At 50.5% G+C, this 12133-nt stretch overlaps 1 protein-coding gene across 1 annotated transcript in view; it reads right to left on the reverse strand.

Annotated features, from left to right (window-relative positions):
- Positions 1–12133, reverse strand: part of dmd (dystrophin) — a 462454-nt gene that overhangs the window by 140520 nt on the left and 309801 nt on the right. The window contains exons 37-41 of the mRNA XM_090209468.1: positions 7843–8055; positions 6760–6873; positions 3557–3712; positions 3237–3407; positions 1222–1404 (exon numbers count right to left, since the gene is read on the reverse strand). Coding sequence (XP_090065594.1) covers positions 1222–1404; positions 3237–3407; positions 3557–3712; positions 6760–6873; positions 7843–8055 — 837 coding nt within the window. The remainder of the gene's footprint in view (positions 1–1221; positions 1405–3236; positions 3408–3556; positions 3713–6759; positions 6874–7842; positions 8056–12133) is intronic.

Raw genomic sequence — 12133 nt, forward strand, 5'->3', positions numbered from 1 at the left:
CCAGTATTTGTCTGGTATCTGTCCAGTATCTGTTCAGTATCTGTCTAGTATCTGTCCAGTATTTGTCTGGTATCTGTCTGGTATTTGTCCAGTATCTGTCCAGTATTTGTCCAGTATCTGTCCAGTATTTGTCCAGTATCTGTTCAGTATCTGTCCAGTATTTGTCCGGTATCTGTCCAGTATCTGTCCAGTATTTGTCTGGTATCTGTCCAGTATCTGTCCAGTATTTGTCCAGTATCTGTCCAGTATTTGTCTGGTATCTGTCCAGTATCTGTCCAGTATCTGTCCAGTATTTGTCCGGTATCTGTCCAGTATTTGTCCAGTATCTGTCCAGTATCTGTCCAGTATTTGTCTGGTATCTGTCCAGTATTTGTCTGGTATCTGTCCGGTATCTGTCCAGTATTTGTCCAGTATCTGTCCAGTATCTGTCCAGTATTTGTCCGGTATCTGTCCGGTATCTGTCCAGTATCTGTCCAGTATTTGTCTGGTATCTGTCAGTATTTGTCCAGTATCTGTCCAGTATTTGTCTGGTATCTGTCCAGTATCTGTCCAGTATTTGTCTAGTATCTGTCCAGTATTTGTCTGGTATCTGTCTGGTATTTGTCCAGTATCTGTCCAGTATTTGTCCAGTATCTGTCCAGTATTTGTCCAGTATCTGTTCAGTATCTGTCCAGTATTTGTCCGGTATCTGTCCAGTATCTGTCCAGTATTTGTCTGGTATCTGTCCAGTATCTGTCCAGTATTTGTCCAGTATCTGTCCAGTATTTGTCTGGTATCTGTCCAGTATTTGTCAGGTATCTGTCCGGTATCTGTCCAGTATCTGTCCAGTATTTGTCTGGTATCTGTCCAGTATTTGTCCAGTATCTGTCCAGTATTTGTCTGGTATCTGTCCAGTATCTGTCCAGTATTTGTCTGGTATCTGTCCGGTATCTGTCCAGTATTTGTCCAGTATCTGTCCAGTATCTGTCCAGTATTTGTCCAGTATCTGTCCAGTATCTGTCCAGTATTTGTCCGGTATCTGTCCGGTATCTGTCCAGTATCTGTCCAGTATTTGTCTGGTATCTGTCCAGTATTTGTCCAGTATCTGTCCAGTATTTGTCTGGTATCTGTCCGGTATCTGTCCAGTATCTGTCCAGTATTTGTCTGGTATCTGTCCAGTATTTGTCCGGTATCTGTCCAGTATCTGTCCAGTATTTGTCTGGTATCTGTCCGGGATCGTACCTCCAGGGTTTTACACTTGCCGTCCAGGCGGCTGCAGAGTCTCTGGTAGTTAGCGGTCAGCACGACCAGCTCTGCCTTGAGGGCATCGTGGGCGGCCGGAGGGGCTTTGGAGATGAAACTGTTCACAGAGTCAGTCAGCAGCTTCACCTTCAGCTCTTTAGAGTGGACCTCCTCTTGACCCTTCTACAGAGAGAACAGAGAGATGGAGAGAGATTAAGAAAGGGGGGGAGAGAGGAGGAGGGAGGGAGGGAGAGACAGAAAGCGATAAAGAAAGAAGAGGAGAGAGGAGGAGGAGGGAGGGAGAGACAGAAAGAGATAAAGAGAGAATAGGAGAGAGGAGGAGGAGGGAGGGAGAGACAGATAGAGATAAAGAGAGAAGAGGAGAGAGGAGGAGGAGGGAGGGAGAGACAGATAGAGATAAAGAGAGAAGAGGAGAGAGGAGGAGGAGGGAGGGAGAGACAGATAGAGATAAAGAGAGAAGAGGAGAGAGGAGGAGGAGGGAGGGAGAGACAGATAGAGATAAAGAAAGAAGAGGAGAGAGGAGGAGGTAGTTAGAGACATAAAGAGAGAAGAGGAGAGAGGGGGAGGGAGGAGGGAGTGAGAGACAGATAGAGATAAAGAGAGAAGAGGAGAGAGGAGGAGGAGGGAGGGAGAGACAGATAGAGATAAAGAGAGAAGAGGAGAGAGGAGGAGGAGGGAGGGAGAGACAGATAGAGATAAAGAGAGAAGAGGAGAGAGGAGGAGGAGGGAGGGAGAGACAGATAGAGATAAAGAAAGAAGAGGAGAGAGGAGGAGGTAGTTAGAGACAGAAAGAGAGAAGAGGAGAGAGGGGAGGGAGGAGGGAGTGAGAGACAGATAGAGACCTTTGTGAGTGCAATGTTTACTGTTAATTTGTATTGTTTATTTCACATCTGTTTATGATCTATTTCTCTTGCTTTGGCATTGTAAACATTTGTTTCCCATGTCAATAAAGCCCTTAAGTTGAATTGAATTAAAGAGAGAGGGGAGAGAGGGAGAAGTGAGACAAAACATGTGAGGGGACAAGAGGAGAGAGAGGGTAGGAGAGGGGGGAGAGAGAGAGAGGGTAGGAGAGGGGGGAGAGAGAGAGAGGGTAGGAGAGGGGGGAGAGAGAGAGAGGGTAGGAGAGGGGAGAGAGAGAGAGGGTAGGAGAGGGGAGAGAGAGAGAGAGGGTAGGAGAGGGGGGAGAGAGAGGGTTGGAGAGGGGGGAGAGAGAGAGAGGGATTGAGAGAGCAGAGATAAAAAGAGATTAAGTGATACAGAGAGCGCAGAGATAGAGAAAGAAAGAAAGGCAGGAGGGAGAGAGAGAGAGATGAAGAGATGCTTATCTTATTGCTCTTTGTTTTAGAAATGCATGACTGCCAACAAAAGTTATTGAGCTTGAATTAAAGAGGATAAAGAGAGGGAGAATGAGGGGGAGAGAGGGAGATGATCCAAGGGAGGGAGGGAGGGAGCGAGGTGAACAAAGGGAGGGAGGGAGGGAGGGAGGGAGGGAGGGAGGGAGGGAGGAGAACAAAGGGAGGGAGGGAGGGAGATGAACAACAGGAGGGAGGGAGGGAGGGAGGGAGGGAGGGAGGGAGGGAGGGAGGGAGGGAGGGAGGGAGGGAGGGAGGGAGGGAGGGAGGGAGGGAGGGAGGGAGGGAGGGAGGGAGGGAGGGGGGAGAAGAACAAAGGGAGGGAGGGAGGGAGGAGAACAAAGGGAGGGAGGGAGGGAGGAGAACAAAGGGAGGGAGGGAGGGAGATGAACAACAGGAGGGAGGGAGGGAGGGAGGGAGGGAGGGAGGGAGGGAGGGAGGGAGGGAGAAGAACAAAGGGAGGGAGGGTGTTGGGAGGCAGGTCAGTGCTTAGATTAGGGTCAGAGTATGGTTTGGATGAGGGCCCAGGGTTGGCTATAGGGAAGTCTGCCCCCCCCCCCCACACACACACACTCCCTCCTCCCAACACACACACTCCCTCCTCCCAACACACACACTCCCTCCTCCCAACACACACCCTACCTTGAGTTCCTCCACAGCCTTGCGTAGCTCCTCAGGGGTCTGGTAAGTGAAGTCTCTCTCCAGATAGTCCTCCTCAGCCTGAGTGATCCACTCCTGCATCTCAGCCATCTCCTTCCTCAGGCTCATGGTCTTGTCCAGACCCCCCTTCAGAGCGGACTTCTTAGCATAGGCCTGGAGACACACACACACACCATGAATAGACACACAATAACAACAGATGATGTGTCAGGACAGGGATGGATGGAATCAACGCTTGGGTGGGTACGGTGTGTGTGTGTGTGTGTGTGTGTGAGTGTGAGTGTGTGTGTGTGTGTGTGTACCTGTTTGCAGATTATCTCCCACATAGCGTTCAGCTCATCGAGCTCCTTCTGCAGTTGGATGGCGAATGCTGGCTCCGCCTCTGTCTTCAGAGACACGCCCACCTCATTGATGCCGTTCAGACTGGGTTGGATGGTGTGGATGTCATTCACCAGGGCCTAGCCAATCCCAACAGAGACACAGGGGATATGACTAATAGAAATGGATGTGTGACAGAGAGATGTTCACTTGTACTGTATTTACTGAGCTGAATGCCCTATGGTTCATTTACTGGGCTATATGCCCTAGGGCTCATTTACTGAGCTGTATGCCCTAGGGCTCATTTACTGGACTGTATGCCCTAGGGCTCATTTACTGGACTGTATGCCCTAGGGCTCATTTACTGGGCTGTATGCCCTATGGTTCATTTACTGGGCTGTATGCCCTAGGGCTCATTTACTGGGCTGTATGCCCTATGGTTCATTTACTGAGCTGTATGCCCTATGGTTCATTTACTGGGCTGTATGCCCTATGGTTCATTTACTAGGCTGTATGCCCTAGGGCTCATTTACTGAGCTGTATGCCCTAGGGCTCATTTACTGGACTGTATGCCCTAGGGCTCATTTACTGGACTGTATGCCCTAGGGCTCATTTACTGGGCTGTATGCCCTATGGTTCATTTACTGGGCTGTATGCCCTAGGGCTCATTTACTGGTCTGTATGCCCTAGGGCTCATTTACTGGGCTGTATGCCCTAGGGTTCATTTACTGGGCTGTATGCCCTAGGACATTTACTGGGCTATAAGCCCTAGGGTTCATTTACTGAGCTGTATGCCCTAGGGTTCATTTACTGGGCTGTATGCCCTATGGTTCATTTACTGGGCTGTATGCCTTAGGGCTCATTTACTGGGCTGTATGCCCTAGGGCTCATTTACTGGGCTGTATGCCCTAGGGTTAATTTACTGAGCTGTATGCCCTAGGGCCCATTTACTGGGCTGTATGCCCTAGGGTTCATTTACTGGGCTGTATGCCCTAGGGTTCATTTACTGGGCTGTATGCCCTAGGACATTTACTGGGCTGTATGCCCTAGGGTTCATTTACTGGGCTGTATGCCCTAGGGCTCATTTACTGGGCTGTATGCCCTAGGGCTCATTTACTGGGCTGTATGCCCTAGGGTTCATTTACTGAGCTGTATGCCCTAGGGCCCATTTACTGGGCTGTATGCCCTAGGGTTCATTTACTGGGCTGTATGCCCTAGGGTTCATTTACTGGGCTGTATGCCCTAGGACTCATTTACTGGGCTGTATGCCCTAGGGTTCATTTACTGGGCTGTATGCCCTAGGGTTCATTTACTGGGCTGTATGCCCTAGGGCTCATTTACTGAGCTGTATACCCTATGGCTCATATACTGGGCTGTATGCCCTATGGCTCATATACTGGTCTGTATGCCCTAGGGTTAATTTACTAGGCTGTATGCCCTAGGGCTCATTTACTGGGCTTTATGCCCTAGGGTTCATTTACTGAGCTGTATGCCCTAGGGTTCATTTACTGGGCTGTATGCCCTAGGGCTCATTTACTGGGCTGTATGCCCTATGGTTCATTTACTGGGCTGTATGCCCTAGGGCTCATTTACTGGGGTGACGTTTAGAGGTCACAATTCCTCTGCTAAAAATAGAAGGTTCCCAGGGGAGAGAAGGTGAATGACATGTTGCCAGGGGAGAGAAGGTGAATGACAGGTTGTCAGGTGAGAGAAGGTGAATGACAGGTTGCCAGGTGAGAGAAGGTGAATGATAGGTTGCCAGGTGAGAGAAGGTGAATGACAGGTTCCCAGGTGAAAGAAGGTGAATGACAGGTTGCCAGGGGAGAGAAGGTGAATGACAGGTTGCCAGGGGAGAGAAGGTGAATGACAGGTTGCCAGGTGAGAGAAGGTGAATGACAGGTTGCCAGGTGAGAAGGTGAATGACAGGTTGCCAGGTGAGAGAAGGTGAATGACAGGTTGCCAGGGGAGAGAAGGTGAATGACAGGTTGTCAGGTGAGAGAAGGTGAATGACAGGTTGCCAGGTGAGAGAAGGTGAATGACAGGTTGCCAGGGGAGAGAAGGTGAATGACAGGTTGTCAGGTGAGAGAAGGTGAATGACAGGTTGCCAGGGGAGAGAAGGTGAATGACAGGTTGCCAGGTGAGAGAAGGTGAATGACAGGTTGCCAGGTGAGAGAAGGTGAATGACAGGTTGCCAGAGGAGAGAAGGTGAATGACAGGTTGCCAGGGGAGAGAAGGTGAATGACAGGTTGCCAGGTGAGAGAAGGTGAATGACAGGTTGTCAGGAGAGAGAAGGTGAATGACAGGTTGCCAGGTGAGAGAAGGTGAATGACAGGTTGCCAGGTGAGAGAAGGTGAATGACAGGTTGCCAGGGGAGAGAAGGTGAATGACAGGTTGCCAGGGGGGAGAAGGTGAATGACAGGTTGCCAGGTGAGAGAAGGTGAATGACAGGTTGCCAGGTGAGAGAAGGTGAATGACAGGTTGTCAGGTGAGAGAAGGTGAATGACAGGTTGCCAGGTGAGAGAAGGTGAATGATAGGTTGCCAGGTGAGAGAAGGTGAATGACAGGTTCCCAGGTGAAAGAAGGTGAATGACAGGTTGCCAGGGGAGAGAAGGTGAATGACAGGTTGCCAGGGGAGAGAAGGTGAATGACAGGTTGCCAGGTGAGAGAAGGTGAATGACAGGTTGCCAGGTGAGAGAAGGTGAATGACAGGTTGTCAGGTGAGAGAAGGTGAATGACAGGTTGTCAGGTGAGAGAAGGTGAATGACAGGTTGCCAGGTGAGAGAAGGTGAATGACAGGTTGCCAGGTGAGAGAAGGTGAATGACAGGTTGCCAGGGGAGAGAAGGTGAATGACAGGTTGCCAGGTGAGAGAAGGTGAATGACAGGTTGCCAGGTGAGAGAAGGTGAATGACAGGTTGCCAGGTGAGAGAAGGTGAATGACAGGTTGCCAGGGGAGAGAAGGTGAATGACAGGTTGCCAGGGGAGAGAAGGTGAATGACAGGTTGCCAGGGGAGAGAAGGTGAATGACAGGTTGCCAGGGGAGAGAAGGTGAATGACAGGTTGCCAGGTGAGAGAAGGTGAATGACAGGTTGTCAGGTGAGAGAAGGTGAATGACAGGTTGCCAGGTGAGAGAAGGTGAATGACAGGTTGCCAGGGGAGAGAAGGTGAAAGAAGGTTGCCAGGTCTTACAGTGCACTGCTCCAGCTGTTTCTGCAGGGCCTCTGAGTCCCCCAGCGCTGGCCACTCCTCATTCAGGAACACATCAACATCAGCCATCCACTTCCTCAGAGTCTTCACGTCATTCTGAGAGACACAGACAGATAGGTTGACAGACAGCAGAGAACTGACAATGTGCTTAGAGTCATTTATAGCCACACACGCAAACACTTCATCTCTGTCTCTATCACTTCATCTCTGTCTCTATCTCTTCATCTCTGTCTCTATCACTTCATCTCTGTCTCTATCTCTTCATCTCTGCCTCTATCTCTTCATCTATGTCCCTATCTCTTCATCTCTGCCTCTATCTCTTCATCTATGTCCCTATCTCTTCATCTCTGTCTCTGTCTCTATCACTTCATCTCTGTCTCTATCACTTCATTTCTGTCTCTATCACTTCATCTCTGTCTCTATCTCTTCATCTCTGTCTCTATCTCTTCATCTCTGTCTCTATCTCTGTCTCTATCTCTTCATCTCTGTCTCTATCACTTCATCTCTGTCTCTATCTCTATCTCTATCTCTTCATCTCTGTCTATCTCTTCATCTCTGTCTCTATCACTTCATCTCTGTCTCTATCTCTTCATCTCTGTCTCTATCTCTTCATCTCTGTCTCTATCACTTCAATTCAATTCAAGGGGCTTTATTGGCATGGGAAACATGTTAACATTGCCAAAGCAAGTGAGGTAGATAATATACAAAACAATGCTTCATCTCTGTCTCTATCTCTTCATCTCTGTCTCTATCTCCTCATCTCTGTCTCTATCTCTTCATCTCTGTCTCCTCATCTCTGTCTCTATCTCTTCATCTCTGTCTCTAACTCTTAATCTCTGTCTCTATCTCCTCATCTCTGTCTCTAGCTCCTCATCTCTGTCTCTATCTCTTCATCTCTGTCTCTATCTCCTCATCTCTGTCTCTAGCTCCTCATCTCTGTCTCTATCTCTCCCGCCCTCTCTTCCTTTCCCTATCTCACTCTCCCTCTATTTCGCTCTCTTTCTACTCTCTATCGCTCCCTCTCTCTCGCAGCACACCCCCACCCCCCTACAACCCCCACAGTACCTGGAACTGCAGTAATTTAGCCATAAGCTCTGTTATCTTGGTCGCCTGTTCCCCCAGCGTTGAGGACAGGCGTCTCCAGCGAGTCATGATGCTGTCCATCTCTGCCCTGTACTTGTGACTGATCTCTGGAGGGGCCTTCTGAAAAACCTGGTCCACTGTAGACGTCAGGTAGTCCACCTCACTCTGGTGCTCTGCAAGCGCAACCTGCATTACCTGTGGGGAAGGACATGGAGATGGTTGTACTCAATACAGGGTGAATCCCAACTTTCACATTTTCACTGTCTCTTCTTGATATCAATGTATGATTAAGCGAAAATGTTAGTTATGATTTGGCCAGATGAGGACTTTTTAGCAGGATAGTTCATTTAATTCCATGGACGCTAGCCACCCAGAGGGGGCACTGACGGGAAGATGAATATATTAGTTTTATTGGGGGGTGGCACAGAAAGAAATCCCCCCGTGTTTTTTTTCTTTCATTTTTGGTCCATGGAGGTTCATGCAAACCAGAGGCAGCTGAAGAGTAGCTTCGATGACTATATCTGAAGTCCAAATTGGACCCCTAGCCCCTCTGCCCTCTCTGTCTAGGGAGAAGGGACTGGTGACCCCTAGCCCCTCTGCCCTCTCTGTCTAGGGAGAAGTGCCTGGTGACCCCTAGCCCCTCTGCCCTCTCTGTCTAGGGAGAAGTGCCTGGTGACCCCTAGCCCCTCTGCCCTCTCTGTCTAGGGAGAAGGGCCTGGTGACCCCTAGCCCCTGTGCCCTCTCTGTCTAGGGAGAAGGGCCTGGTGACCCCTAGCCCCTCTGCCCTCTCTGTCTAGGGAGAAGGGACTGGTGACCCCTAGCTCCTCTGCCCTCTCTGTCTAGGGAGAAGTGCCTGGTGACCCCTAGCTCCTCTGCCCTCTCTGTCTAGAGCAGGCCTGGTGACACCTAGCCCCTCTGCCCTCTCTGTCTAGGGAGAAGTGCCTGGTGACCCCTAGCTCCTCTGCCCTCTCTGTCTAGAGCAGGCCTGGTGACACCTAGCCCCTCTTCCCTCTCTGTCTAGGGAGAAGTGCCTGGTGACCCCTAGCCCCTCTGCCCTCTCTGTCTAGGGAGAAGGGCCTGGTGACCCCTAGCCCCTGTGCCCTCTCTGTCTAGGGAGAAGGGCCTGGTGACCCCTAGCCCCTGTGCCCTCTCTGTCTAGGGAGAAGTGCCTGGTGACCCCTAGCTCCTCAGCCATCTCTGTCTAGAGCAGGCCTGGTGACCCCTAGAAAGAAGGGCCTGGTGATCCCTAGCCCCTCTGCCCTCTCTGTCTAGGGAGAAGGGCCTGGTGACCTCTAGCCCTTCTGCCCTCTCTGTCTAGGGAGAAGTGCCTGGTGACCTCTGACCTCTCTGTCTAGGGAGAAGGGCCTGGTGACCTCTGCCCTCTCTGTCTAGGGAGAAGGGCCTGGTGACCTCTGCCCTCTCTGTCTAGGGAGAAGGGCCTGGTGACCTCTGCCCTCTCTGTCTAGGGAGAAGGGCCTGGTGACCTCTGCCCTCTCTGTCTAGGGAGAAGGGCCTGGTGACCTCTGCCCTCTCTGTCTAGGGAGAAGGGCCTGGTGACCTCTGACCTCTCTGTCTAGGGAGAATGGCCTGGTGACCTCTGCCCTCTCTGTCTAGGGAGAAGGGCCTGGTGACCTCTGACCTCTCTGTCTAGGGAGAAGGGACTGGTGACCTCTGACCTCTCTGTCTAGGGAGAAGGGCCTGGTGACCTCTGACCTCTCTGTCTAGGGAGAAGGGCCTGGTGACCTCTGACCTCTCTGTCTAGGGAGAAGGGCCTGGTGACCTCTGACCTCTCTGTCTAGGGAGAAGGGCCTGGTGACCTCTGACCTCTCTGTCTAGGGAGAAGGGCCTGGTGACCTCTGACCTCTCTGTCTAGGGAGAAGGGCCTGGTGACCTCTGCCCTCTCTGTCTAGGGAGAAGGGCCTGGTGACCTCTGCCCTCTCTGTCTAGGGAGAAGGGCCTGGTGACCTCTGACCTCTCTGTCTAGGGAGAACGGCCTGGTGACCTCTGCCCTCTCTGTCTAGGGAGAAGGGCCTGGTGACCTCTGACCTCTCTGTCTAGGGAGAAGGGACTGGTGACCTCTGACCTCTCTGTCTAGGGAGAAGGGCCTGGTGACCTCTGACCTCTCTGTCTAGGGAGAAGGGCCTGGTGACCTCTGACCTCTCTGTCTAGGGAGAAGGGCCTGGTGACCTCTGACCTCTCTGTCTAGGGAGAAGGGCCTGGTGACCTCTGACCTCTCTGTCTAGGGAGAAGGGCCTGGTGACCTCTGACCTCTCTGTCTAGGGAGAAGGGCCTGGTGACCTCTGACCTCTCTGTCTAGGGAGAAGGGCCTGGTGACCTCTGACCTCTCTGTCTAGGGAGAAGGGCCTGGTGACCTCTGACCTCTCTGTCTAGGGAGAACGACCTATCGGTCATTTGTAGATATGGGACTTTTTCATTAAGGACTTTTTAGAGCACAGAAAGTTCAGTGTTGGCTACCAGGTTAATGGGCTACCAGGTTACCAGGTTAATGGGCTACCAGGTTACCAGGTTACCAGGTTAATGGGCTACCAGGTTACCAGGTTACCAGGTTAATGGGCTACCAGGTTACCAGGTTACCAGGTTAATGGGCTACCAGGTTACCAGGTTACCAGGTTAATGGGCTACCAGGTTACCAGTCTACCAGGTTAATGGGCTACCAGGTTAATGGGCTACCAGGTTACCAGGTTACCAGGTTAATGGGCTACCAGGTTAATGGGCTACCAGGTTACCAGGTTAATGGGCTACCAGGTTACCAGGTTACCAGGTTAATGGTAGCCGGAGGCTGATGGAGACAGATGAATAATCAAAATATGTACGTTAGAACTGTCTGGGAATCAGCCAAGACAAGTAGGCTAGAAAATCATGACAACTTGAGTGGATTTACCCTTTAACAAACAAACACTACATAACATTATTATTCATACTAGGTGTGATGAAGTGAAAACAATCAATGCTCAAACAAAACACACACACACAACATTAGTTTGACTGTTTAGCCAATAAGGGGCAGTATCCCCTCCCTCCCTCCCTCTCCATCCAGTCGGGTCAATACTAAGGCTCCCTAATGACGCTATGAGATATAACGGCCTCAGGGTAAATGTCTCCAGGAGAATCACAGGACAGAGAGAAGAGACAGGTGTTCATCTCCAGGTTTCTGACAGTCATCATTGCCAGTGGTGGTAGGTAGCCGCTCTGGGTCTGTGTGGTTAAGACCTGAAGTTTAAAAAGATGTCTAGAGGCAGACAGAGACATCAACGTGTGGGCCTATAGACATTTTCTCTCTGGGGAGGGATCAAGTTGTTTAGTATTGGCGCCTTTATATCCATCGTAATGAGAGATATTGATATTATGTTTATTATAATATCCAAGAACAGTAACTGAGGACAAGCTTAGAAAAAATGTATCGTAACAATGATAATATTTTAGCTAATTACTATGCAGAGATATTCTACTGACTACCCCTAGATAGCACGGAGGAGGGAGAAGATTCCACCCTGCTGCCCTGTGAGGTAGAACATCCTAACTAAGATTCCACCCTGCTGCCCTGTGAGGAAGAACATCCTAACTAAGATTCCACCCTGCTGCCCTGTGAGGAAGAACATCCTAACTAAGATTCCACCCTGTTGCCCTGTGAGGTAGAACATCCTAACTAAGATTCCACCCTGCTGCCCTGTGAGGAAGAACATACTAACTAAGATTCCACCCTGCTGCCCTGTGAGGAAGAACATCCTAACTAAGATTCCACCCTGCTGCCCTGTGAGGTAGAACATCCTAACTAAGATTCCATCCTGCTGCCCTGTGAGGAAGAACATCCTAACTAAGATTCCATCCTGCTGCCCTGTGAGGAAGAACATCCTAACTAAGATTCCACCCTGCTGCCCTGTGAGGTAGAACATCCTAACTAAGATTCCATCCTGCTGCCCTGTGAGGTAGAACATCCTAACTAAGATTCCACCCTGCTGCCCTGTGAGGAAAACATCCTAACTAAGATTCCATCCTGCTGCCCTGTGAGGTAGAACATCCTAACTAAGATGCCATCCTGCTGCCCTGTGAGGTAGAACATCCTAACTAAGATTCCACCCTGCTGCCCTGTGAGGAAAACATCCTAACTAAGATTCCATCCTGCTGCCCTGTGAGGTAGAACATCCTAACTAAGATTCCATCCTGTTGCCCTGTGAGGTAGAACATCCTAACTAAGATTCCATCCTGCTGCCCTGTGAGGTAGAACATCCTAACTAAGATTCCATCCTGCTGC

The sequence above is a fragment of the Oncorhynchus mykiss genome, chromosome 18, assembly GCF_057628025.1.
Source record: "Oncorhynchus mykiss isolate SJ-2025 chromosome 18, ASM5762802v1, whole genome shotgun sequence".
In the NCBI taxonomy this organism is placed as follows: Eukaryota; Metazoa; Chordata; class Actinopteri; order Salmoniformes; family Salmonidae; genus Oncorhynchus; species Oncorhynchus mykiss.